The sequence below is a fragment of the Eschscholzia californica genome, unplaced genomic scaffold (genome assembly GCF_041429995.1).
Source record: "Eschscholzia californica isolate CP2 unplaced genomic scaffold, dmEscCali1.0.p SCAF_3, whole genome shotgun sequence".
Classification (NCBI taxonomy): Eukaryota; Viridiplantae; Streptophyta; class Magnoliopsida; order Ranunculales; family Papaveraceae; genus Eschscholzia; species Eschscholzia californica.
Genome location: NW_028238420.1, coordinates 60192481 through 60220199, shown reverse-complemented (window position 1 = coordinate 60220199; position 27719 = coordinate 60192481). Strand labels below are relative to the sequence as shown.

Genomic DNA, 27719 nt, shown 5'->3' with positions numbered 1-27719 from the left:
CCTGCAACCGTTTTCATTTGTCCGGTCAGTTGCGGACTGTAAGTATCCGAACCCTGGTTCGCTAAGATATATGGACTGGCCTCAGGACTCAGGAGTCAAAGATCACTTGACCACCCTCCTCGATTTAACCTGCTAAGTTAATCGGTATCTGTACTTTTTTTTTTTTTTGTCGGCATGGCCCGTCCGCAGGTTCAAATAACGGAGATGTCGGGCCTGGTGCAGTCTCATTCCTAGCTACCTCTAAGTCAGTCAACAAGGGTCATCCTTTTGCTCTTCTCTGTTGTTTTTGTACTCTCTCTAGGCTACTGTATACATTGTACCAGATTGGTGGGATGTCGTTCTGTGAAGTTGGTTAGGGATGTTATTGGTAGGGGTCCCTGCTAAAATTCTCCTTTTGTTGGTTGGGCCAGAGATGTTCAGATTTCTAATTACTAGACATTATATTCCTTGCTCCAATTGCGTCCTTTCTGGTATTTTACTCATCATGGGGTTTTCAACTAGTATAATCAAATTATTGGGACCTAACCGACCCTTATTGAATGTATCTCTCACTATGCATTTCTTCAATTGCCAGCCACTCCGGACGGTTGAACGCATGTTTGGCACACCACTCCGGACGGTTGAATGCATGTCTTCAATTGACAGTTGAGATAATATTTACCGATTATTTAGTGGAGGGAAAGGTCGTGTTACCCCCTGAACCTTAAAATTAAAATACATCCCCAAGCGTGCATATTGGAATATAAATATACATAATATTAAATAGATGGAGAGAACAAAACTGTCTTAGCACCTCAAAATTAAGTACCCGTTTTCTCAAAGATATCATAAACTATCAAAAATGGCTTATCACTTATTAAAATATTGTCTAGATGGATACCCTTGTGGGAATGTGGGTAAATGGGGTTCTTTCCACAATTCATTACTTCAATGAAGTGTGGGTTTACTTTCACAAAAAAAAAGAAGTGTGGATTTTAATTGCCAACTTTAGTGATTATAACGAGTACTCCCCACCTCACTCTTTTTCCTACCTGTTTGAATAAGACAACGAGTAATATTTTCTCTATGCACTCTCCGAGATGAAATATAGTTTTATCATATTGCATGTCGTGTCCGGGAGTATCCAGAGTCTATGTTAAATGTGTCTGCTCAAGTTTAGTAACTACTGAGGCCTATTGGGTATGCTTGCAAAATCTCCACAACCAAGAACAAAACCTGTATGACTGTATCCATGTATTTTGATCTAGGTGTGAAAAACAGAGACAATATCAACAACTGGTAAGATTCGAGACCAGTAAAAAACTATCGTATAACCGTAATACCCTAATCATAGACTTTGACATGGGTGCCCAAAACATAGATAATAGTATCACTAATTGCTAAGACTTGTGTTACATCTTTATAACAGAAAAAATCAATCTCCAATGAGCAATGACACGTTTTACCTTCCCCTTTTTCCTACTCTAAATACATAGCGGGAGAATCTATTCATCTTATTCCCTTGACTTCATTTACAAACATCTATTGTGAGAGGAGAATCTCTTATGAGCTGGCTTCAATGCTAAGCTTCATATCCATTTTACTCCTTATAAAACCCTTCTTCTTTCATAAACAAACCCACCCTTAAATCTTTCTCATTCTCTCTCTCTCTCTCTCTCTCTCTCTCTCTCTCTCTCTCTCTCTCTCTCTCTCTCTCTCTCTCTCTCTCTCTCTTGTTTCATAATGTTGAAGTCAATAGAACCACTGACTGTTGGAGGAGTAGTAGGAGAGATAGTGGATGAGTTCAATCCTAGTGTGAGAATGAATGTTATTTATAACTCCAAAAAACTAGTTTCTAATGGTCATGAGTTCATGCCATCTTCCCTAACTTACACATTAGTAAGTTTTTTCTTTCTTTTCAACCCTAAAAGATGAGCCAAAAATAGTATTCACATAGAAAACTCTAATAGCTAACTTAGTATGTGTTTTTCTTTTATATTTCAAGATCATGACAGATCCTGATGCTCCAAGCCCAAGTGAATCATACTTAAAAGAACATCTTCACTGGTTTGCTTTCTTTAACCAATCCTCCTTTAATTTCTTCATTTTTGTGGGACCCACATGAAGATGATCGAAGAAGTTGAATGCGATTTTATTTGGATGACCATATTATAATCACAATTATATAAAATAATAACGGTTTGTGTGAAACAAGAATACTGATCCCTTTGTACAGTAAGATTCGAATTATGGTCTTCTGACTAGAGACACACATGTTACTACCTAATTGAAGTTGAATTCATAATTATTCCTTTATATTTTCGGGAAGGAAAATGAGTTTCCACCCGACACAATGGGGTATGTGTCCGGGATTCGACAGGTGTACATGTGTCGAGCAGAGCATCACGACTATATTCAGATATAATAAGATTCAAACGTTGGTCTCCTAATTACGATTGTTTTAATTTTCTTTCAGGATTGTAACTGATATTCCTGGGACAACTGATATTTCATTTGGTGGGTATCTCTTAAAAAAATCTAGTATTTTTTTTTTCTAACTTAGTTTATGAGAAACTATATATATAATAATGAATGAAAATGCAGGAAAAGAGATAGTAAGTTATGAAATTCCAAAGCCAGTAATTGGAATACATAGGTATGCATTCATTTTATTCAAGCAGCTGAAAGGAAGAGAAACAGTGACTCCACCAACTTCAAGAGACCATTTTAACACTAGAAACTTCTCTCAAGATAATGGTTTAGGTCTTCCTGTTGCTGCTGTTTACTTCATTGCACAGAGAGAAACTGCTGCAAGAAAAAGATAACCACCACCACCACCACCACCACCACCACCACAACAACAAGTAGTTATGATTTCTAGGGTTTGTGTTATTGTATTGAAGTAGTGAAGTACTATATATATTTTAAGTTCATGTACTACTAATTAAGTTACTCTGTTCTTCCATTAGTTTCTATATATCTAAATGTTATGTCATAGTATTAGTCACATGCATGGACAATTGATATTACAAAGACTACATTTTTTTTACATGCTTTTTCTTACACCAAATTTACATGTTAATTAGCAAGGAGTAAGAAAATGACAAAAACAATAATATGAATAAACAATCATACACGAAAACACAAGAAATTACCGTATTGAGGCGTATAATCTACTCTACGGCGAATTCCAACACGATAATTTTACTACAAAATTGAAATTTAGTTAGCTTAGGGTTAAATATTAGATTGAAAAGAACACCATTTAATCATGTGCCTTAGGAATTATCAAAACAACATGGTCCCCAATATCAGGTTTAGATATGATGAGATCGGCCTTCTCATACAAAGCGTAAAGGATGTTGAAAAATTGACCAAGATGAAATGTTCTATTTTCTTTTTCTGATACCACTTGATGTAAACACAACGGAAAGATTATTAGTGGTATTCTTTAGTTAAACAATACCTAGTATAATCAAGAATTAAAGAAATCATTAGCAAGAAAAAATAAAGATTGTGAAATTTTAATTTTCATTTGTGTTGGTACCAAGAAAGTAGGTCATTAGTTAGTAATCTTATTGAGGCAATTTTATGTTGGAAATTGAAGCTTGACTTGTACAAAATCCAGGTTTTTATCAAAATTTAGCAACCACCCAAATCGCTTTGTAATTGCCAATTACTCTGGAACTTGTGTACTTCATTTACTCCACAATATTGCCCATCAACCAATTGCAAACCTCATAGACAAGTTAAAGGCAAACAATCACCAAACCCAAAATTTGAACTTCGCACATTATTTGCAAACAATCCCTCATATATATATATGGGTAACTTAAAGTATAAAGAGGATCATGAACTTGCATTCATTAACTTCCATGTCCAAGAATCCCCATTTGAAGAGACATGTTACTAGTGAATCAAAAGTAGACTTCGCAAGATGAGTTAGAATGGCTTCTTGGGAAAAGACGGTTTGCCAACAGCTAAAAAGAGTCTGAGTACTTATAGAGGTTCAATGTCCAAGTAGAATCTGGAACCCAAAATATGCGCCACTCGACCGACCTCTGTCTAAGGGGTTGGTCATCAGGTATTCATAAGATAGAGCTTGACTTAACCTAATAACCAGTATGGAGAGAGAGAGAGAGAGGGAGAGAGAGAGAGAGAGATGCCAAAAAAAGTTAAAAAAGAAATGCAGGTACCCATATTTCCTCATCAAAACAGCTAAAACTCTGACATTAAACCACTTCAACTGCAATTATAACAAGAGAAAAAAGAACTGTTTTACCATATTTTCCTTCTCTTTTGGGGTGGTGAGATGGAGGAAGAAGTAGGTTTTATCTTTCATCTATTATAATAAAATCAAAATTACATAGACAATAGATTAATACAACATCGTCAACTTGCTCGTCTGAAAACCCATGACGAGTTCTCCATAACTGATAACTTCCCATTTCGGAAGAAAAAACCCATACAAAAACTTGCCTGCGCTTCGCCTCTCTGGCCTTTGTTAATATCCAGTCTTCTAGACCAAACTAGCCAGAACTAGTCATCACTAGGCCAAAGTGAGCATAGCCTGGGCAGGTCATTTCACATATGTGCCCCATTTAACATTACACTGCCAAACTCTTAGTTCCGGTTAGTTCATGAAGTTATATCTTTACGTGCTCAGGGACTAGGCGTTGAAGTAAGTCCGGAGATGCACCAGCCAGCTCTGTAAAATGGTGATGGTCAGACGAGAACAAAAAGTCATATGTAAGATTTGACACAAGTTTGCGTAGTATGCACACATGCACAAGGAGCCCAATCATAAATATTTGGATATGTCTTTCTAACCAAAACAAAAGGGAGTGCGAATTATGTTACCCTGAGGTGTGAAGTTGAATAGAGGAGGAAGTGGACGACCAGTAGGCAGGCAAGTATTTGGATCTCTCAACTCATCGAAGAAGGGGTGTGCGCATGCCTCTAACTGCAAAAGGGTAAATACGTCTGTTAAAAATATCTCACAAACACATTTATAAGGAGCAATGAAAAATTTCTTACAGCAGTGCAACGCAAATTTGGTGAATACTGGAGGAGTCTTGATACTAGATCAATGGCTTCAGGAGGCATTCTCTTGTTAAAAACCTACAAATATTTGAGAAGTTTGTAAAGTTTTACACCTGATTATTTGATGTAAACATTATGTAAAGACAGTAATAAGTAATAACTAATGAAAGAGATATATCAGAGTTTTTCACAGACCTTGTGCCATGGGTGAGCTTTGATTTGTGGAAATTTGAATTCTGTATAATTTGGATTCATACATTTAATCTCTTCTCTGGTAGGAGTTCCTAAAACCTGATCATACGATAACCACTTAAATTACTGCATAAAATCTACTTCAGCCAGAAGTAAATTGATACCAAAAGTAGATAGCAAGTTAACCTTAATGACTTCTACCAACTGATCAACGCCACTTTCCCCGGGAAACAGAGGCTGGGTATCATGAGAAAACCAAAATAAAAATGAATGATGAGTTAGAATATAAAGTATTTTTTTTTTGAAAGATTAGATTGAATATAAGGAAGAAGAAAGAATATACAGCGAGAAAGAAAAGAAGAAAGATTAGATAGAATATAAACTATTCAATGACGTAAAGTTCTCTAGGCAAATAGATGTGCAAATTCAATCAGGATTTCTATAACCAATAGGACACATTCAACACAACCAACACAAAGCAATTCAGGAGCATAGTCAGGAGAAAGTCAATTAATCAAGTTTCCAATGCAGTACATGTATTTGTCAATGACTCGTCGTTTGTCTCCTAATCACATTGAAAGCTCAACCTGATGCAGGGGCACCCGGCATGGAGACTAATTCCATGACCGGACCCGGTCATGGTCCAACCGGCCAAGGAGAGAAGACTTAGAAAGTTCTTATTTTAGTATGTTTATTAATTAATTTTGGTTTAGGAATTATGCTATTTTAATATTTCCAATAATTGGAAAGGTCCAGAGTTAGTCCAGTTATTTAGGCAAGTTGCAGTATTTAATTATTTAGGAATTCTAATTCAAGTCTAGCTAGGAAAGTCCAAAACCCTATAAGAGGGATATCTAGTTTGTCTATTATTTTCAGATTTGAGAGAAAAACCCCATTGAAGTTTTAATAAAGTTTATTATTTAGAGTTATTTGATCTTTAATTTCATTGTTCTTATTTAGTTATTTCATATCTTTAATTCCGCTGCGTGTCTACATCACAACCAAAAGTATTTTCGAAGTTAATCAAAGTCAAGGAATAACCACCCTAACTTGGAATTTTCAATATGAGAAAGTACTCACATGTCCCAGAAGAAGCTCGGCTAAAACGCATCCAGCTGACCAAATGTCAATAGCTGTTGTATATTCAGTAGCTCCAAAGATCAATTCTGGGGCCCTATAATACCTTGAACATATATATGATATATTGGGCTCACCAGGCACCTGAAAACCAGCCAACAGACTGTCAAAATGTGAACCATATGATGTTATTAGTTTTAAATCAAGTGCCAGAAAAAATAACTTACCAACATTTTTGCACTTCCAAAATCACAAATCTTTAGCTGATGAGTGTGTGGATTAACCTACAAGAACCATAAACCTTCAAGATTGGGCATTTGGGCTAAATCTGTGCTGAAGTATTCATTGTAATGTTCACAAGGCAAACAATTCCAATTTGTAATAATAGAATCAACCAATTCCTATGGTGAAATGCCACAATATCACAAGTCGATAAATATATTTCCACCATTTTCACATGAAACAAAGGTAAATAAAGAAGCATGATCCATCGAGTTGTTTCAACAAAAGCCAGAGTAATTCCAGGACAGTGGAATAATGATCGAACTAAACATTTAAGTCATGTATTATTTCTTATGAGATGGACGTCAGTGTCATACCAATAAATTTTGTGGTTTAATGTCACGATGACACACGCCGATAACACCATGTATGTAAGCAAGAGCTCGACAGATCTACATGAAGGAAAAGAACAACTTGGGTTAAGATGGGAAGGAGAAAAAACACATCGACCTCATACAAACAAAATGCAAGAACGATATCTTCTTATAACCAACGAAAGGTACAATCTAAACAATGATATGCGGGACTTGACAGTTTACCTGGTAAGTATACAATTGTACATAAAGAAGAGGAATATGTTGGTTCATCCTCGTATAATGTCTGGTAACTCTGTAAACAGTCTCAGAGACATATTCTAGTACAAGGTTCAGAAAGACCTCTTCTTTCTCAGTTGTTGAAAAGAACCAGTGCTTTAATTGCACCACATTAGGATGATCGAACATTCGCATAGTTTGAAGTTCTCTGTTCTTATATCTCTTATCTTGCAGAACTTTCTTTATGGCAACTGCTTCACCTGTCTCGAGGCACTTGGCCTGCATAACAAAATATAATTCAGTCTGGAAACTGCAATACACAATATATATATATATATATATATATATATATATATATATATATATATATATAACCCAATAGATGAAACTAGGTCTACCTGAAATACAACACCAAATGAACCAGTGCCAACCACACGTTCTGCCATATATGAAACAGTCTGTCATTCAACCAACATTTTATCAGCTTCAATTTTTCTAAAAACTAATCAGCTTGTTTGTTACAATAAACATTAGATTCAGTGGGAAATATACTCTCAAGGGTACTTCGATACCAAACAGGGGTAAAAAGGAGAAGATAGGTTACGTAAGTCATGAATTAGTTACCAAGTTTAACTTAGAAAATCAAACTACCTGTTTTGGACGACCATCTTTACCGCCAATACTTGTAGTAATTATCTGACCCGTCTCTGTTCCGTTACCACTCACAACACTGACTTCCATATTCTGGATGAAAACAACATTACAAAGTAATCAAAGGTGAAAACACATATTGATACCCAAATACCAATAACACTAAGTAGCAAGAAAAATACATTAAATTATACAAACTTTGCACCTTATCATCATCATTGCCAGATTTATCATCTTTGATTTTCATTTCATGCAACTCTTCTGGAAGTTGTTCCAGACGAGACTTGTCGGTTTTTGATGTGGAAGTAATATCCGACGTGCTTGCACCATTTTCCTGTGAAGAAAAAGCTATATTCTGTTCTTCACAACTCTCCACTTTATCTGTGGAATGAGATTCCATATTATCCTCCATTTCTGTATCCTCATCAACTTTCACTCTTATAGTATTAACATCACCAGCCTGAACAAAAAAAAAAGAAAGAAAAATTAATACTTCATCAAGGCCTAACCTTTGAATAATAATGAAAGTTAATAGATGATTAAATTTTTTGGGGGAAAGACAATTAAACAAGGTTTGTGTGATAATATGCTCAAGTTTAACATATCTCATATTTGATTAATGAGATCTACTTAGATTATCAAATTAATCAATACCAAAAACCTAATTAGGAAATCAAAAAAAATTCCCAAAATCAAAGAAAACTCATAAATGCAGATCCAAGTAAACACATTTCGACCCAAAAATCCCTAAATCAAAATCTTCATGATCCTAATTTAACCCAACATTAATTGAATCTGTATCAGAATACACATATAAACAACATCAACCAGAAATGAATTAAAAACAACAGAATCCCAAAAACCAATGGAAGATATAAAATGAGGAGTTATTACCGGATCAGAAATGGAAGAACGACCAGAGGCAAAACTCTTGAATCGACGCATTACATGCATTATGGATTTCTTCCCCCACAGACAAGCAGAACACGAACAAGAAAAAACCCTAATTTTTTCTAATCAAACCCAAAAACGAAAACCCTCTTTAACTTTCTCTCTCCCCCGTTTAACCGAAGAAGAAACTGGGGAGAGGAAAGGAAAATTTTGAAAAAAGGAACAATAATATTCAATCACGCCTTTCTATCTCTCCCTCTCTTCTTCAACTTCTTCTTTACTTTCTCTCTCTCTCTCTCTCTAAAAAAAACCCTCTTTCTCTTTCTTTCTCTCTCTCTCTCTTGAAGTAGCTCCACCTGATTTTCTATTTCGGTCAAACACAAAAAATCCATCTCAAACTCGAATAAATTTTTTTTTTCCCTTTTTAAAATCCGTACATCAGTCAAACAATCATTAAGAGCCGTTGATTTCTTATCGGGTGTGATCGGAACGTGAAGATATCAAATATGTCAGAATTGAATTTCCTATTTTAGCCCTATTATTGGGAGAAATTTACGAGAAGTGGGCGGACAGCATTTATCGTGACCGGAATATACGGTAGATTGTTCTGTTTGCGGTTAATCACATACAACATTTTAACAGTTTCATGGGGGTCATGAAAATAACGAGTAATTAATTTTTTTTTTGTTGAGGTGATGTTTAATCTTGAATTGGGGTAAAAATTTGTGACAACTGTAGTTTTACCAAACAAAAAAAATGTTTGGCATCACTCGACATCGCCCCGACACATTGTCAAACACTCTACTCCCTCTACCTCAATACCTCATCTCTTCTTAATCGTCTTGACAGTGGATATCGGGATTTGGGAGGTTAGTTGTCGACAATTTTCTCCAGCGACCTACAAATTGTTTTCCTCTCCTCTATTTCTTCTCTTTATTTCACCTCTCTCATCTCACACGTAAAGAGGAAGAGAAGGCTTTCGCTGGATTTTGTTAAAACCAAATCAAATTCTCCTGAACTTATCTCGCATCAGCATTTACATTCATTGAAAATAATCACAGTATAAAATTTACAAATTAAAGAATCTCACCTTGTAACATTACTAAACTTTCATCTCATTATCTCTTAACAAAAAAACAAACAACACAATAAATATCTATAAAATTAGATAAAAATTGACTTTTATTTAGAAAAATTACAGTAGATACAAAATGAAAAAGGAGATGGGAGAAGAAGAATATTAGAACTCGAAATTAGAGACTCAACGGCTGAAAACACTTAATATAAAGAGATTTGAGGAGAGAAGTTTGGGTCGGAATTAAGCATTTTTAAACAAGGAACCAATTAGGTACCAAAATATTGATCTTGCCAGTTTGTCACCCAATTTCTTAATCCGCCCCCTTCACAATTTTTGCAATTTCCTTTATTTGTTCTAATGGAGTTTTGCATTTTAATTAGGCTAAATTAGTCCAACAATTAGTAATTTTAATTACAACCACCTTTGTTTAATTTAATATTTAGGTTACTCCTACTTAACTAAAATCTTGGTTCGGTCACGGGTTATATAGATAGCTTTTGAGTCTCTAAAATATTTAAGGAAAGAAAAATTTAAGTCTTAGAGATCTTAAGAAAATGAGTACAGTTAATAGATTATAAAAAATTAGAAAGAAGAGCCAAAAGACTTCATCAATTTTCTTTTCAATTCTAGTATTAAAAGTTAATTTTATTTTCTTTCAGTTATATTAGAATCTCCATAGAAAATACCTGGAGAAGTTTACGCTTCGAAGATTTACTAGAATGGCCCAAACCCACCTGCCGCCCTCTTTCATTTTCGGTACGAAATTGGTTTATGATTTTTTACCGTCTACGACAAAATGGTCCCTTATCTAAATCAACTATGCTCAAACTTCAAAAGTCATAGACTTTTTACCTAGAACTAGGTTTCCCAAACAAAATCTTCAACACACTCTAACTAACATACAATGAGTTGAAGGGTGATCATTTTGACCAGCCAACCATTCAAGGAAGGATATGTGCCCAGTCTAAGATCAATCATTAAAATATGATAGAAAAAGTTAGGTTAGAAAATTGGCTAGGGCCTATTGCTTAACCAAAATTCTATTATGAAATGCTAACCACCCTTGGACTAACTAAACTTTAGAATTCTCAAAAGTTAACTTTTGAGATCTCTAAAAGACCTATAGTATATTTAAATTTCAAGGGTTGAAGAATAAGAAATTTTTTTTTCCCAACCACTTTCAAACAAAAGAGAATTTCTACATTTATATGCGTCCGACTAGAAAATGTCATTTTATAGACACCACTAATTTTATTCTTCAGAGCCCCTCGAGTAGCCCAAAGGAAAGTTTTGTAGGCGCCGTCTCAGTTAGTTAGTGTGGGTTTCCCATATGTACCGAGAAAGGCCTATTCAGAAGGATGCCTACATAAAAGTGTACATTTCATGTAGTATTAATAGATTAGAGGCACATATAGATTTTAGCTTTTCCTCGTATGAAATCAAAGAGTACTTACACTCGTTACATAACATGTAGTATATATTATGATTTTATAATAGAGTAATTTTAATGGTTCCCCTCCCCATCCCCCAAATGGTGTTATAAGCATCTTTGTTTTTAGAACCGGTAAACGTTTCTTTCAACAAGCATCCCCCACAACGGTCGGACACCCCTCTTAAGCCTATGAGTTCGTGGGATGGACTCTCGGTGGAAGCAATTGTCCTTAAGATTTATCCTATGTAATTTATGCTATAAATAATGTAATAGTTTGTCGGGCTTTAGGCCTCTTGGTTGTCGAGCTTTAGACCTCTTTCGTTCTTCGTTTAAATTAGGCGGTTATCGTGCTTCTTACATCTTTATGATGCATCAATACCTTGTAACGACTAACGTAGATCGTAGTCGAATTCTCACAATAAAAAAACAATCATTCCCTACTAAGTTTGACTTAAAATTGGTGGGTTCAAACAAATTTAATTAAAAGAAATCGTTCAACCCTATGGATTTCAATGGGACGCGAAACAATTTTCCCTCTTCTTCTTTAGTTCATCTCGCCCTAACTTTTAAAGTCACAAATTTTAATTTTCTTTTTAGAATTGATTTATTGTGGGATGAATCTTCGAAGCATTTGAAGTTGAGGTAACTTTTTAACCCTCTCTTTCTTTCTCTAAACTCTTCACTAGGCGCAATAGGGAATCTGATCTTTGAAATTCTGAAATCCCCAAAAACTATTTCTGTCTAAATGACAGAGTCAGACAGTTTGTAGTAAAATAATCAGTGGGTTCAAACCAATTTTGACTCACAAAATCAGGTTAGCCATGCCACCACTACTAAAGGCAATTGAAAGCAGCATGGTCAAACTGATATTCTGGAATTGAAATCGACCAGATCAAACCGAGAGTATTGTAGAAGCTAGGGCAAAACTCAATCAACAACCACACAACGTTTCCATCTAATGCCACCGCGAAGGCAATACTGCGGCCCATTTAGTGGCCCAGCAGTATATGGCCCAGTAGCTTGTATCCCTTTGGGCCTATGTATATGGCATTGTTTCTGTGAGAATAGTCTCACATGGGAGAATGGGTAACTAGCATCCAAAAATATAAAGTAGGTCCTCTCCACTCATTGCCAATTGGTTTTGAGTTGGATGGCCACAAACTTAACATGGTATCAGAGCTAGGCCCTCTCCACTCATTGCCAATTGGTTTTGAGTTGGATGGCCACAAACTTAACATGGTATCAGAGCTAGGCCCACACGTGATGGGCTTAAAAGCCACACGTGCTCCACGTCACCCGTAAAGAAAAAAAACACACGTGTTAGGCTCAAAGAACGCCACACGTGAGGGGGCGTGTGAGAATAATCCCACATGGGAGAATGGGTAACTAGCAACCAAGAATATAAAGTATAGGTCCTCTCCACTCATTGCCAATTGGTTTTGAGTTGGATGGCCACAAACTTAACAGTTTCTTTGTATTTAACTTCATGACTGGGCTAAATCTTATCCGAATTTTCTCTCTATTTCAATCTAGAGAGAGAAAACAGAGAGAGAGAGAGAAAAAAACCGTTTTCTTTAGAGAAAGAGTGAGTTCGATCTAGTTTTTCCGGCGAAGGGTCTTCCTTCGCCGGAGTTTCCTCTTCTATGTTTCTTTTTTCTGTTTCTTTTCTTTATCTTCCATTTCATCCTTTGTTTGAATTCACTTTACTGTTCTTTAGTGTTGTGGGTAAACCTTCTTTATTAAAGTTGCTGAAGATAATTAAGAAAAAATGGTTTTCACATTAATCATTTGAAGCCATGTCCGGATTGTTCAAGTGCAACCAGGAATAGGCCTACTCCAAGTATCCGGAACCGCATATTGATAAACAAGTTAGCGTTTTTGATCAAGTACTCCCCAGAGAGAAATCCTAATTCTCTCAAAAATCCTAATTCTCTCAAAACCCAGATCAATCACACTGAAAGAGTGACAGAGAGAATCAATTTTGGAGAGAGAGAGAGAAAAGCAAGTTAGAGAGAGAAACATTCCTCTTCAAACTCTCTTTTTCTTCTTCTCTTTCAAATGGCAGCAAGTAGAAATTCCTTGACACAAACCACTCTTATGAGTCATCATCACATAGAGAGAGAAAATCAAATGATCAATTCATCAGATACTATGTTGGACTTCGACGAATCATATCATATATGGAATTCAAATCACAAATCGTCAACCGATCTTCAACACAATGACGGCGGTTTTTCTATGGTGGTGGTGATGGCGGTTTTTCTATGGTGGTGGCGGTTTCCCGGTGATGACGGCGGTTTTCCGGCGACAATGACGGTTTTCCGACGGAAGCGACGGGGATTTAAATTATTATTTTCTGTTTTTTGTATTATTAAATATTTTGTTGACCTTGGGGTCTTTTAATTCGCGACCTTTAGGGTCTTCTCATTCACGACCTTTAGGGTCTTTTCATTCTCGACCTTTAGGGTCTTTTTATCGAGTCGGTGTCTAGTCCAATTTCTTTCTCTTCATGAGGTACTTTGCATTTAAAGGTATGTAACTCTCATGAAGTTTTCAGAGGAGAGAAATAAGAATTATCATCCATGTAAATTGTGATTTTTATCACTTATGAAATGAAATGTTTCGCTTGGATTCAAAAAAAAAAAAAAAAAAAAAAAAAAAAAAAAAAAAAACTTCATGACTTGTATTTCACTACTACTTGACAGTCTACCAGTGAAGTTATCTTCCAAAAAAAAAAAACAATGAAAGGTATGCCGGCGCTAATAACATTGAAACCATAATTACGAATTGGATAAGCTCTATAGTTGTCATCATCACAAACATTTTAGACCCTAAAACACATAAAAAGACATTTAAAGCTATTTAATGGGGGCAGAAAACTCATACATCCCTATATTTGCATTGTTTATACTATTTAACACAAGCTCATAAATGTAAATATTCATCCTCATCCAACATTGAATTTGTGACCTTCAAATTTTTAGGATAGATATACAATCAATGGGGCATATACTTAATTAGATAGATGTTTTGAAGTGGAATTTCATGTAGAAAAGATAAGGTCTCCAAAGCCATACCCGAATGAAGGCACACACAATCCAAACTAAGATCTTTCATATGCTGACATGTTTCTCTCTCTCACACACTTTCACCACCACCGCCACCATCATGGTCACCAACTACCGTCTATTTTCCCACCATCTCGCTCGCCACCACTATCTCCCTCAACACCGCCACCACCACCACCTCCCATCACCACCATTTAGTGGAACACTCTCCTGTTCCATCGATGAGATGGTGGCCCCGGGTAGAGATGCCATTCGCCTTATTCTTCCGTCTCTTGTTTGTGCCTGTGTTTGGCAATTGACTTGATCTGCCACACATGGGACAAGTTAACAAGGTAGGTGTGTGGAATTAAACAGACCCAATCCAACATTAGCCTAGCCAGGAAACTGGCCCAATTAGAATAAATAAGGCCCAATTCGATTTAGGACTAGAATTTTGCATATCTTCAGAATCAGATTATTAGTTAGAAGAAGAATGGCATTATTTTTATGGTTCATTATGTGCATTATTTTTAAGGTTCAGTGCAGTTTGTGTTGGTAAATTATACTATTTCTGAAGTAGTAGTTATTCTCCATGCATGAATATGACAAAATAAAAAAGTGAACATTTATATCTTGTGATAAGTACTACTTCCACCAAGTTGACAATTCGATGTGGTCGACCATGATGGGTCAACTATCTTTAGTGAGAGAGAAGATACTTGGACCATCTTGACAAGCCACGTCCCCATTCGGCCACTCTACGAGGGAGTGTGCCAAAGCACTAAAAAATATCATAAAAACATCATTTAAGTTACAAAAGACTGAACGGTGGTTGTGAAAATAATCTTACATGAAAAGTATACTAAAAACATATAATACAATATATATATACTAGGTGTCGGCGCGATAGATCCCTTTTGGCTAACGCCCTAAGTTGACTACTTAGGGTCGTGCATATACTGAAACATGTATGCATTGCATAATTTGTTTGTACACCATCCAACATTGTACAGGGACATGTAATTCGCATTCATGCGAATCACAGGTCTCTCTCCGATCCTAGATGGTGTAAAAACAAATTCTACAATACATACATGTCTCAGTATATGCACGACCCTAAGTAGTCAACTTAGGGCGTTAGCCAAAAGGGATCTACCGCGCCCGTAGATTCTGTCAGCGATTGAAGTAAATTAAAAATAAGTTTTACGGAAGCAAAGAAATGTTATTGGCTATTACTTAGAGAGTAACGGATGACTACTTATCACATTTACTGCATACAAAATAAGCTTACTGCATTGAAATTAACACCTAATATTTCTCAACAACAAATTAGACAACTAATCATTATTACAATAATATTATTCGAATATTATCCATTTTAAATTTACATATTAAAAGTTTACATAATCTACAATTTTTCTAATGATGCATATACATCAATGAGAGAGTTGGCCATGAAAAGAGAATCAAAGGGAGAGAAAAATTTTGATATGAAGGAGAGACATAGGGGTGTCAACGGGTCGGTTCCGGTTCGGGTATTTAACTATCCAGAACCGGAACCTATAAATCGTAACGGTTTCGGTTCTTGACGGTTCCGGTACCGGTACCTCAATCAAAGGATCCAGAACCGGAACCTTTAAAATTCTCGGATACCCATCGGGTATCGGGTACCCATTGGGTATTCACAAAAGTATATCAAATATTTCTTAAAGTAGAAGAATTTGCATGAATCTAGTGAAAAGAAATATCATAAACGACATAGTCCTTAAATAAGCAAATATCTCGGGTACAATAGTTGATGAGTATAAGAGATTAGAGATTAGGGGAATCAAGAAAGAAGAAATGAACCTTTATGTTATATTAACTCGCTCACTTTTATGTTTTATAAATTAGTTTTCACCCAAGGAAAAGAGGATTTGAGAAATTTCATAACTTGGTGAGAAAAACCCTGACGTACAAGAATACTATATAATCTAGGGTATTTTTTCGTATTATCTCGGGTACCCATTACCCGTCGGGTACCCGGCGGATATACCCGATAAGGACCCGCCTCCTAGTCGGGTCCTTTCGGGTATACCCATTTAAGACCCGATTTCCTTAATGGATCTAAAACCTATACCCAGTACCTACCCATTAAGACTCGGGGTCGGTTCGGTTCTCGGGTAAACGGGTACCCATTGCCACCCCTAGAGAGACAGAGAATAAGATGAAACAACAATTAAATTTTTCTAATGGTTCTTGTTCTTCCTCTCATTGCAGTGAAACACTCTGTAGAAAAAAATAACAACAATTAAGTGAATAAATATTAATTAGCAAAAATTACATTAAATGGAAAAGAAATTAGGTGGAAAAGAATGTAAATAACATTATAGTCCATTATATTCGGTGAAGAAGAAACATAGGTTCTAAATAATAAAAAGTAAGAAGTTAATAATTTAAAATGGAACTACATAAAATAAACATAAAAAAGTTGGATAAATATTAAGGAGAGGATGAAAGAGTCTGATAGAGAGAAATCAGTATGTTAAATCCATTAAGATTGGACGAAAACAAACTTTGGATCATACCCTGGGAGTGAAGCATTAATGTTTGATCATGAAGATTGTACTGCCAGTAAAAGGAAACAAACATTAATTAGGAAAAACTTTAGTAGTGGTTGATTCAAAGAATATTAGTAGTTTTAAACGAAATATTCATTTTGGAGAGATGGGTTGAATCTAACCTTTAGATAAAACACTAATCAAACCTGCAAAACAAAAAAAAATCTATTATAAGTCATCAAACATTATAAGGAGTGAAGGAGATTAAAAAACAATAGGAATCCAGATTACAAATCAAGACCTTCTTTCAAAAAGAAAAACCGAGACCTCTGCCATTAGTAATGAAGAAAAAATCAATTTAAATTTGGGAATAACTTTAAGAGAGATATAACAGGAGGTAGTTACCAATTTCCTCCCCACTAATATCTCCTTGTCCCACGATTTCATCACATGATTTTAGGGTACCAAGTAAATTTCTATAATGGCCTTCCAGTTAATTTTTCAGAAGTTAACATAAGTAATAATTCACATAATAAATGAGGCTACAAAAGTCCAAAGGGAAGTTGTAAGAAGTTAAAGGGTTTATGAGAGAAACCGAAATTAAACACAATGGTTGTATCTCCACATTCGTTGAGAACATCTACAAAACAATCTAAAGGATGTGAATATCCAAGACATAAATCGACGGCTCACCTCAAAAAACACCATTGTGTTTTATATAATAGATATATATATATATATATATATATATATATATATATATATATATATCTTTTTCATTTATTTTCAATTGGTTTTGTGTTGTATGGTTACCGAACTAACAAATGTAATCTCCTCCTTGGAATCTCTCTAAGCGAAAAATGGAACTCATTTTTTTCTTAATGAATGACGGTTTATTTATAAAGGAAAAGTCACAAAACCCTCACTTATACAACAACAATCTTAAAAGTGACAATAATAAAGACAATAAGAAGAAAAAACAAATGAATAAACACAAAAGAACAATCAAGTTGCTACTCCCTTATCAAAGAATCCAATTACATAAATACAACTCTCAAATGTACACGGATTAGAAAAGACTTTAAGTGACACTTTCTCTCTCTCTCTCTAGATCTCTAAGACAAGACATTGTTTATTGTTACAATAACATGTGAATATGGACCAAGTACCATGACCTTTCTTTGGTGGGGATTGTGAAGAAAGAAAAGAAAAGTAGGTCATAAAAATGCATGAAAAAAAGAAGTTGATAGAGAGAAATTTAGTCATTCAGGTGTGCTCCACCTTTCTCTAATTCAAATTTATCAATAAAATCTTACAAGAAAAAGACAATGGAATGTGGAGGATCATTACAAGTGCCCCCAAAATGTAAATTGTTGGAATTATAATTTCATAATTTTTTTCTCTCAATGTATTATGTCCTTTTATGCTCTTTTTATTCCAATGTTACTTTGGTGTTAAAGTTTGGTCAAGGGCATGATACTAAAACGTCTTAAAAATGTGTTTATTGATTAATCAACACGCCTGTACAAGTCATAGAGCTTTGAGTTCATCATTTTTTTTTAGTTTGACTATATATCCACCCGTTTTTTAACCCACAAAAAAATGAATGGATCTATGATGATATATATATCCATCAAGCTTAAGGTTTGTCATTAAATTTCCAAGGACAAAACATCAAAATCAGCGATCTTTAATTATGATCATCTTCATAATAATGAATAGATAATTATTATGAAATAAAAACCCTCTACAAGTCTTAATTACTCATAAATACAATATCAAGCACCATGAATAAATATGTCATATGGTATCTTTTAATTAGAATCATGGATCCTAAAATTAAGCTAAATACTCCCATCTTTTATTTTTAGTTATCACACTCTTATCCTTCACGAATTATTTTCGTGTATTACGTTTTCATTTGACGAGGGCGACTGACATGTTATTAATGATACATAGGCATTTTCTGCAGAGTTAGATGAGTTCAGTCAACTCCTACAAGAATCTTCACTTAAACATAAATACAGATGATGGAACTGAGAATCTAATTCATTTGACTACCACTATAGCAATTCAACGAGATACAATAATCCAACTTCACTCAACCCATTAGGTCGTATTTTATTTCTAAAGAGAACCGTCATTTCCCAAAAATCAAGATTTATTTAGTGGTTTAGTCGTGCACATAGTACAAGTGTTAAATTACTAGAGCAATAGAAGAGAAGACTTGGAAGAGATACTCCTTGATGAGACCCTTCTTTTCTCTCTCTCCCTCATATCGATCACTAAATGCAAAGGCTTAAGAAAAGAATTCATGATTTTCCCACTTCTCTTCTTCATTTAAAGCTATAAGAGGGTCAATCTATTTATGTTTCTAACTTCATTTAATGCTTAACCTTATAAAAACAAAATTATAAGTCAAATATCCTACATTAAATGCAACTAAATATCTACTTGATTTCCTTGCTACTTCTTCTTCTTAATTCTTCCATTTCTTTCCTCCAAATTAAATAATTTTTTTGCATTAAGCAATATTTTATCATGGCACGTGTGCAAAATAATTTTAAATGTTGAAGTGGAACGTGTTGTGACTTGAGAACTAAGTCTATAATGAGAAACAAAAGATAATTGAGAAGTAATAGATGGAAGCTTTCTAATATTACTAAGTGGGAATAGATTAAAATTCGATAACCACGTACACACATTTGTGGTATATATTAGCATTTTTTTTGCACATAGTTTACCAAAGATTGTACACCGAAGTGTGATGACGAATCGAACTAGTATTGTAAACATTGGCTACCAAAAATGTAAGGATGGATTTTGACCGAAAAAGAAACAATAGTAGAAAGTCCAATATTATATATATGGTGGAAATTAGAGTCGTCACGTATATATAGAGTACAATTCGAGTGGGACGAGGTGCAGATAATAATGCCTAATAGGTAAGCATCAATCCAAAATCCGGGTACTGATGAAAGACGCCACCACCACCCCCACCCCACCCCCCTCTAAAATACTCTCTCTCTCTCTCTCTCTCTCTCTTGTTCTCTGTCTAAGTAGTAATAGGAAGATAAGCTATCGTTGTCTTGACTTTATGGCAATTTGTCCATACTTAACCTGTACACAGACATGTGAGCATGGCAAATAACAAGAGACAGACCTAGTAGTGAAAGAGAGATTATGGGTCATATGCTTCATTATATGCTTTCCCTATCAAAACTTTGATGATCCAAAAATTCCTTAACCTAGTGGTAATAAATTAGATCTGAGGAACCCATTAACCAGATCAACTATTTTACCGATTGTTAAACGGGTATCTAAGTTGTAATTTATTGAAAAAAATGTAATCGACAGATTCACTATTATGATAATTAGGTTTGACACTACGCTTTATTTTGAGTAAAATGTTGAGATTAAAAAAAATACTATTAGACTACTATGTAAAAACCCTCAAATGCATCATAAAGGACATAAAACCTATTCATTCCTACTTATACTTTCATTTGTATGCTTAATAATTTCAATAACTCAAGGGATTTCTACTTGTAAGAAAACTACACCTTACATCCATAGTTTAAGGGTAATATCGACCATGAATAATTGTCAACATCATTTCCTGGACCACCTGGTAATTATTTCTTTGTCATCCTAATCTTCCCCCTCCAACCACCAACCAAACAAGGCACTATCCACAACCTTCTTAATCTAGGGCAATCACTACTTTACTACCCACCGCCAACTTCACAGCTTCTATCATTTTGTACTTTTATACAACTATCTACTACCCAACACCCACATTAACCCATTGGCCATTGATGAGAGAGAGAGAGAGAGAGAGAGAGAGAGAGAGAGAGAGAGAGAGAGAGAGAGAGAGAGAGAGAGAGAGAGAGATGCCTGGGGCAAAAAACTCAAAAACAAAACAAAGTTTCCTATTCAACTGAAAAGATTCAGACATAAACAACAAAATGTCTTAATTTTACTTAAAAATGAAGCACAACAACAACTATAACAAAAACAAAAACAAACAGTTCCTTGAGTTTCAAAAAAAAAAAAATCTAATAACCCATTTCGGTCATTTTCCCGTTTCATGGACACCAATTTGGTCTTTTCCTTCTCTGGATAACTCAGAAGTCGACGAGTCAATACCCGAACCACCATACCCAAACCCAATAATCACCCGTGCTGCATATAGCTAAGGCTTTTCACGAGAGGTTCGTTCTTGACTCAACTCCGATCCATCCTTGAGTTGGTTTCCCCATTTTGTTCTAGTCCCCTATATAAGTCAAAACCCTAAAATATTCTTCGAACAAGAACTAGTTAAACTAAGAGAATTACTAGAAGCACTAATTTTCACAGTGAAGGGCTGCCCTTATCTTCTGTATGGTGCAAGCAATTAGGTTATTGACCGTCTCCACCGACTCCACGGTAAGCTTAGCCGTAGGCAAACTACTCACTAATATCTGAAACGCCACCGTCAATAATGACCCACCACCCGTTCTTGGTGTAGCACCACCATCATCACCGCCACCACCACCACTTCCGGCAGCATCATCTGACCCATCCGGAACTATAGCGAATCCAGATGGAAGTAATGCCACGTAGGCTGAATCTCCACCGCTCATCACAACATGCATAGCTGGAATATCGACCGGTGCATACACCACAAGTGATCCTGATGCATCTATACATGTCTCTTGTAATATCAACATACTACTATCATTTGAGTTCATGGCCTGAAATGTAAATTTGGTAAATGTTAAGGTTAGTTTGGACATATTACTTGTTTCAAACGTCTAAAAAGCTAACACACTTTACAACGTCAGTTTCGTGAAACAGAAACTTACAGTTAGGTCCCTGACGTCAGAAAAGTTTACCAGAAATATCAAAAGTTGACAATTGAGTAAATTGTCCTACTTTATTGACTTGACAGTCCTCCCAGTTCACGGTTAAAAGGACTTGTTTGTTATCTTCTAAGCCAGATATTATGGTCATAATCTACACCTTGTTCACACACTACTAACGTGGGTAAACAATACCTACGTCTGTGAACTAAACCAATGCACTAATAATTGAATAAAACGAATAGAGAGAAAGAGATTTACACTAGCTCGGAGGAGAGAGACACAGTTGCCAGGATCTTGACCTTTAACAATGTGGGTCATCTCATGCATCGGCCCACCGTTAGATAATATGTCCCACTCACTTCTCAGCCGTTCATCTCTCACGAAATCAAAAAGCTTTTGTGATGAAATGGGTAACCAAACGGACGTAGCAGCACTCAGAACAACACCCGGTGGTTCACCCGGATCATCAATGCTCTTCCGAGTCATAACCCGGACATCTTCATCCACATTTCCTGCACCAAGTTTATTCCATTTATGGACTGTCGATGCACATACCCCAGCACAGAAATTATCAGTCATCCGTTGCGCCAACTTCAACATGCTTCTTCTCCCACTTGGCGTGATCCCTTCAAAAATAAAAATATTGTTCAACCATATGACCTAAGCAACATTAAAGTAGTAATTTGATCGACACATCCACCAGAAAGACTGTTCTCTCAAGGAAGCTGGTCCCAAACTTATCCCAAGCTGACTTTAGGATCTGGATCGTGGGGTAGTCGATTACATCCCTAACTACTTAAGAGAGCAATAATGATGATTGAACCATCTTATTGTACGTACCAGAATGATCTACTGTTGGATTATTCGACATCAGAACGGCAAGGCATTCACATTGTCTCTGAAGATTAGCGATCCATCTTTGTGCTCCGAAACCCATACCCGCATTAACCAACGGTCGATAAAGCTGGTGAATTACACCCTCATCATATTCTGCATGTTCTACCCAAGTAACCTGCAATAAAACTTACAAATTGTTATACTATTTTTACTAACATACACCATGTGGGTTTCTGTCTTTATCCTACACCCACCTGTGGGGTCAAAGTCAAAAGGTCAACATTTCTGGTCCCCACACCAATAGAATAAGACGAAAATGCCAACAAATTTATTTGTCATCACCACCCCTCACAGTCAACCATATGATTTAAAAACTTTTTACTATTTTTAGTGTAAAGAGGGTGTAGGAATAAAATATTATACATCCATGAAAGTCTACAAAAAATTCTATTTCCAAGCAATCTTTGAATGGAAAAATGAAAAACAAAACATAATAAGTATATGTTAATGAGATTACACAAATAGTTACACCTTCTCTACAATTGGGAAAGAGCGAAAAAGGAGCGCAATGGACGGTGAAGTTCCAAATCGAGAAGTTAAATTTATATTATAAGAATAAATAACAAAATAATAGTGTATTTATAAGACCATTGTTTAATGGTTCATGGCTTAGTCATGTATCATAATATTATATCATTTTTATCGAAAAGCAGATCGAGAAGGCATCACAGATTGGAATAGAACCATCAAAAATATATATTTATATATAATCGAAGTACAAGATTACAATGCATAACCTAGATAGAAAAGGCTAAAAATTTAATGCGTTCGAGGTGCAGAAAAATATACTAAATAGATGCTTCGATTAATATTTAAATCATATACGGTTTAAGTACATCGATTTTCTCATGATCTATGTATAGATTATAATAGTAAGTTTTAGGTACAGACATTAAGCAACATTAGTGTTGAAAACAGAAGATGATTAGAAAATTATTAACTTCAGTTTATATGAAAGCATCTTAATTAAAGTTAGTAGTATAATGTCCAGATTTTTCGGGGAAATCTTCGACGAGTAGTTCGAAAAGTCTTTCTATGAGAGTAGTGACAAGTGAGAGAAAATCAATAGAGCCAACAAAATTCTTAGGAGAATGAGCTTTCTCTTTTAGGGTTTGGAGTAGAAATGCAGATGCTTATGATTTTAACTTGGCAATATGCAATTAAATGTTCTGAACTAACCAACAAAAACTTTAGTTTAAAAAGGACCAACTCCATTAAAGAGAAAAAGGGAAAGAATAGAAAGAAACACAATTCATGGAATTTAGAAAATTTTGGAGATATATGCTTAAATTATATGGAATGAAATTAATCGAATAAAAAAAGGCGATACCTTGGAATACCCATTAGGCATATCTTGAACAACAAATCCAGAAGGAAGTCTCCTGCAGTTCACAAATGTGGATGGATTTGAAGTTCCTTGGTTAGTGTCGACGGATACATCAACCACTGCCCATACTCCTTCAGCATGTTGTTTGCAGAACCTGAGAAACCGAACCTCACGAATTGGGACTAATGGAGAAAGAACTTGAAGCTCCGCTTGCATCTGTAATGGAAAATGATTTTAATGAAACGGGACTAAAACAAAAAATGCATACTAATTATGCGCAAAATATATGAAATATAGGTTTAGAACTTACTAGTTGAAGAGCACCATTTCTAGTTCCACCTACACCGACTGAAATCACGTCAGTTGTACCAGTTTTTGAAATCATAGAAGGGAACATTTCCGCCCACCGGTCCTAAATCACAGCAATAAACAAGAAATAAGAGGAAAAACACAATGAATGAGGCATTCAGGTATTAATCCTAAATAATTGGTTTGATATTTCAGTAAATTGTATACCACATAAAATTTGATTAGTAATTTATCTTGTGATTAACTTTTTGAAAGAGCGTATAACAAGAATTAAACGTCTTACCGAATCCATTAATGTCTCCACGAGAGCTAAGCTGTTGATAATCACAATACCGGTCTGTCGAGTTGCTTCAGTGGCAAATCCACTCGGTTTCGGCCCAATACAAGGTGGAAAGATCCTCACATATTCTTCAAGGTTCAATTTTTCCTTCCCTCCAACCAAACCAGAAGACAGCCAAAGAGGTTCATTTGTTTGTGCCATCCTAACCAATTCATCCATGGCTGCCAAAGCAAGTTCTAGATATATAGATCTCTCAAATCCACCAACTCCTCCAACTGAAGCCCTATGTGGAGGCATTACCGACGGTATTGATAAAGAACTCGAAACACTTCCATTGAATTCATTACCCATTGGAAGATTTTGATTTACAGCACCTAATCCACCATATCCATTAAGACCGACAGCAAGCTCCAAACCCGAGCTAGTCATTGATGAAGGCATCCCATTACCTAAAGACGACATCGGGCGACCTAAGAACTTACCTGTGAGCGCACAAACTCGATCTAACTCATCTTTAAGACGGGCATTCTCAACCCGAAGTTGTTGTTCTTCTAAAGATACATCTCCTAACATTGCAGGACCCCCACAGTTATTGCAGATAGGGTTTCTCATTGCATCCCTTATTGTTAAGTTTTCTGCTCTAAGCTTATCGTTTTCTTGACGAAGCATTGAATTCTCATGGCGTTCGATTTGAGTCTGTTTCAAGAAGTATTCTAGTTCAAATGAGTTTGAAAAACAAAAACCCACAAAGCAAAATGAAGATTAAAAGATAGAATATAAAGAAATTTGATCAAACCTTCATCTGAGTTCGACGATTTTGGAACCAAAATTTGACTTGTCTAGTCTCCAAGTTAAGCCTTCTACTAAGTTCCAATCTTTGTTTCTCATCAGGATGAGGGCATTCTTTGAACAGACTAAAAAAGGCAAAAGAAATAGAATCTATCAAAGTTTTCTTCTTCTTCTTGTTAGTGAAGATATCTAGAGAGAGAGTGAATAATACAACTTACGATTCAAGTTCTTGGATTTGTTGAGGAGTATGACGATGATATCTTTTCTTTTTTGGTGGTTTAGTATCACCATCTTGATCATCACCAGATGCTCCACCATCCATATTATCACTTCCAGATCTACTTTCATATTCATCTTCTCTAGCTCTTACACCAAAACCAGTCTCTATATGTTCCCCAAACCTACTTATTTCACCATTCCTTTCCATGTTTGTTTGTTGCTATTAAGTTTCATATCACAAAAAATAAGAAAACCCAGATCAGTAAAATTACATTACAGTAGATAAAATAACAAACAAGAACCAGTTAGAGAGAGAGAGAGAGAGAAAGAGTTAGAGAGAGAAAGTAAGTACAATTGCTAGAGAAAGGCCTGAAGAGGTGAACATTGATTTATTAGTAAGACCAGTTGAAGCAACAAGTCTTGGTTGAGTGATGGCACCAGAAGTCATATTGCCACCAGAACTGCTCTCTAGAAAACCCCCAAAACTCATCAAAATCAACTCCTTTTTATCCTTCTAAACTTCTCTCTCTCTCTCTCTCTCTCTCCAAAACCAATCACTCACTCTTGAACTTTCTCTCTCTAAAACTTCTAGAACTACATAAGCAGTTTTAATACCATCAAAAGAAGAAATGGGTATCTCGAATCTTTTATAAAACCTAGAAAAATGAAGATAGATAAACAAAGAGTGTCTCCTTAAACAACTTTCTCTCTCTATCTATCTATCTATCTATCAAATCTAGAGAGAAAGAAAGAGAAAGAAGGGCAAGCGATCCGAAACAAGGAAGCTTAGCAACTTCGTTCTCTATCCTTCTCTCTTTTTCTCTCTAGAAAAAAAAATACCCAAAAAACACAGAAACCCTTAAAAAGCCATTAGTGACTTATTGAAATAGTTCTTCCCCATCTCTTCTTTTGCATGCTTGATTGACTCTAGGTTAAACTAAAACCCCAACTCTAGCTTCTTCCTTGATTCTGTCACCAATAAAAATGAGAAAACGAAAGCCCTAAAAAAAAAGATGACAGAGAAAAAGTTTATTTTTTTTTTTAAGTCAACCTGATTAAACCCTCTTTGGTTTCATCTATTTGTAAGGCTTCGAAGATTCCACATATCCGTTTTATCTTCAACTTTCTCTCTCTAGGAAAAAAAAAACTCACTCACTCTTTCAGCCCTTTCTCTCTCTCTCTCTCTAAAAAAAACTTCAGTTAAAATAGACGATGAAAAACTGCGACCATGTTTTCAGATTTTATTTTTTTCAACCCTCTTAGTTTGACAATTTTCGCCGTCAAGGTCAGTCTTTATCATATCCGTCCAATATTCCTCGAGATTTACATTTTGACAAAATCTCTGAAATAAAAAACCTTTTATCATTATGTCAATCCTGACAAGTATACATAAGAAAGGTTAAAAGGGAAAAGAAATACTCAGTCACAAAGAGATTTTAATAGAGAGAAAAAAATGTATGTAAATCTGCAGAGTTTACAGATCTGAGGGTCTTTCTTCGTTGTTTCTTTCTTTATCACTTTCTCTCTCTAGAAATTGGCAGTGAAGTAAAATTTTTGGATCTGTATTACAAATTCATCAATAAAATTTAAAAATATTAATTAAAAATAAAAACCAAATTAGTAGAAAATAAAAGAAATTTTCCGTACTCTGTAAGAGCTGACTTGATTGAACTTCATAAAGATGATTTTATCTTCTTGTCAATGGCTTATATGCCGACTTTCTCTCTCTAGAAAAATCTAACCTTTTCAACTAAAAACTCAGAAAGTTCACCGGAATATCACTGAATTCAGGCAAGTACTATTATTATTTTTCCGATTTTATTCTCTCAATAACTCAGTAAAAATTGAAAATAATTTTATCTTTATTTTTTAATAACTCATGAATCTTCTTCTCTCTTTACTCTCTCTCTCTCTCTCTCTCTCTCTCTCTCTAAAAAAGTGAGATTTCAAACACGGGCCTACTACACCCTTACCGGAATAGTTTTGGTCCTTAAAATTTGAAATGACAATTATAGTCTTCTTGATTTGCTCTTTTGCACCCATTAAGTAAACGGGCCAAATTGTAAATATTTATGAATTAGTTACCCTCATTGTCTTTATCCTTGAAAGATGTTAATTTTGCGTATGGCTGTGGAGGATAGTAACAAGATTCCATTATTATATGAGTCGGAAAAAAAGGGTGTATTTATTATGGTATCACTTGACGTCCGCACTCTTCATAATTTTCTTACTGTTACGGATTTACCTAGGCCTAGGCGCCTAGCTACTACTACTAGTACTACTATTTGTCCTCATTACTGAGTAAA

The 27719-nt window shown here is 35.3% G+C and overlaps 3 protein-coding genes and 1 long non-coding RNA gene across 4 annotated transcripts; 1 reads left to right on the top strand and 3 right to left on the bottom strand.

Moving 5' to 3' along the window:
* Positions 1 to 1625: 1625 nt before the first annotated feature.
* Positions 1626 to 3012, top strand: LOC147552674 (CEN-like protein 1). Its single transcript, XM_086667506.1, has 4 exons — positions 1626 to 1878; positions 1985 to 2046; positions 2456 to 2496; positions 2584 to 3012. The coding sequence occupies exons 1-4, from the start codon at positions 1723 to 1725 to the stop codon at positions 2802 to 2804; spliced, it is 480 nt and encodes a 159-aa protein (XP_086523632.1). The 5' UTR covers positions 1626 to 1722; the 3' UTR covers positions 2805 to 3012.
* Positions 3013 to 4180: 1168 nt separating this feature from the next.
* Positions 4181 to 9850, bottom strand: LOC147552673 (shaggy-related protein kinase epsilon-like). The gene is made up of 13 exons (XM_086667504.1): positions 8652 to 9850; positions 7963 to 8217; positions 7758 to 7850; positions 7505 to 7564; positions 7113 to 7385; positions 6891 to 6965; positions 6519 to 6575; positions 6295 to 6435; positions 5401 to 5451; positions 5218 to 5313; positions 5017 to 5100; positions 4840 to 4942; positions 4181 to 4687 (listed from the first exon to the last, which is right to left on the bottom strand). The coding sequence occupies exons 1-13, from the start codon at positions 8709 to 8711 to the stop codon at positions 4626 to 4628; spliced, it is 1410 nt and encodes a 469-aa protein (XP_086523630.1). The 5' UTR covers positions 8712 to 9850; the 3' UTR covers positions 4181 to 4625.
* A 6540-nt stretch (positions 9851 to 16390) lies between these two features.
* On the bottom strand, positions 16391 to 17109 carry LOC147552672 (uncharacterized). Its single transcript, XR_015237237.1, has 4 exons — positions 17047 to 17109; positions 16928 to 16951; positions 16773 to 16812; positions 16391 to 16473 (listed from the first exon to the last, which is right to left on the bottom strand). It is a non-coding gene; the product is annotated as an uncharacterized LOC147552672 (long non-coding RNA).
* Positions 17110 to 20659: 3550 nt separating this feature from the next.
* Positions 20660 to 27365, bottom strand: ANL2 (Homeobox-leucine zipper family protein / lipid-binding START domain-containing protein). The gene is made up of 11 exons (XM_086667503.1): positions 27061 to 27365; positions 26841 to 26973; positions 25766 to 26755; positions 25413 to 25633; positions 25202 to 25319; positions 24409 to 25101; positions 24127 to 24228; positions 23820 to 24032; positions 22433 to 22604; positions 21851 to 22218; positions 20660 to 21481 (listed from the first exon to the last, which is right to left on the bottom strand). The coding sequence occupies exons 3-11, from the start codon at positions 25901 to 25903 to the stop codon at positions 21092 to 21094; spliced, it is 2415 nt and encodes an 804-aa protein (XP_086523629.1). The 5' UTR covers positions 25904 to 26755; positions 26841 to 26973; positions 27061 to 27365; the 3' UTR covers positions 20660 to 21091.
* Between the last annotated feature and the right edge of the window lie 354 nt (positions 27366 to 27719).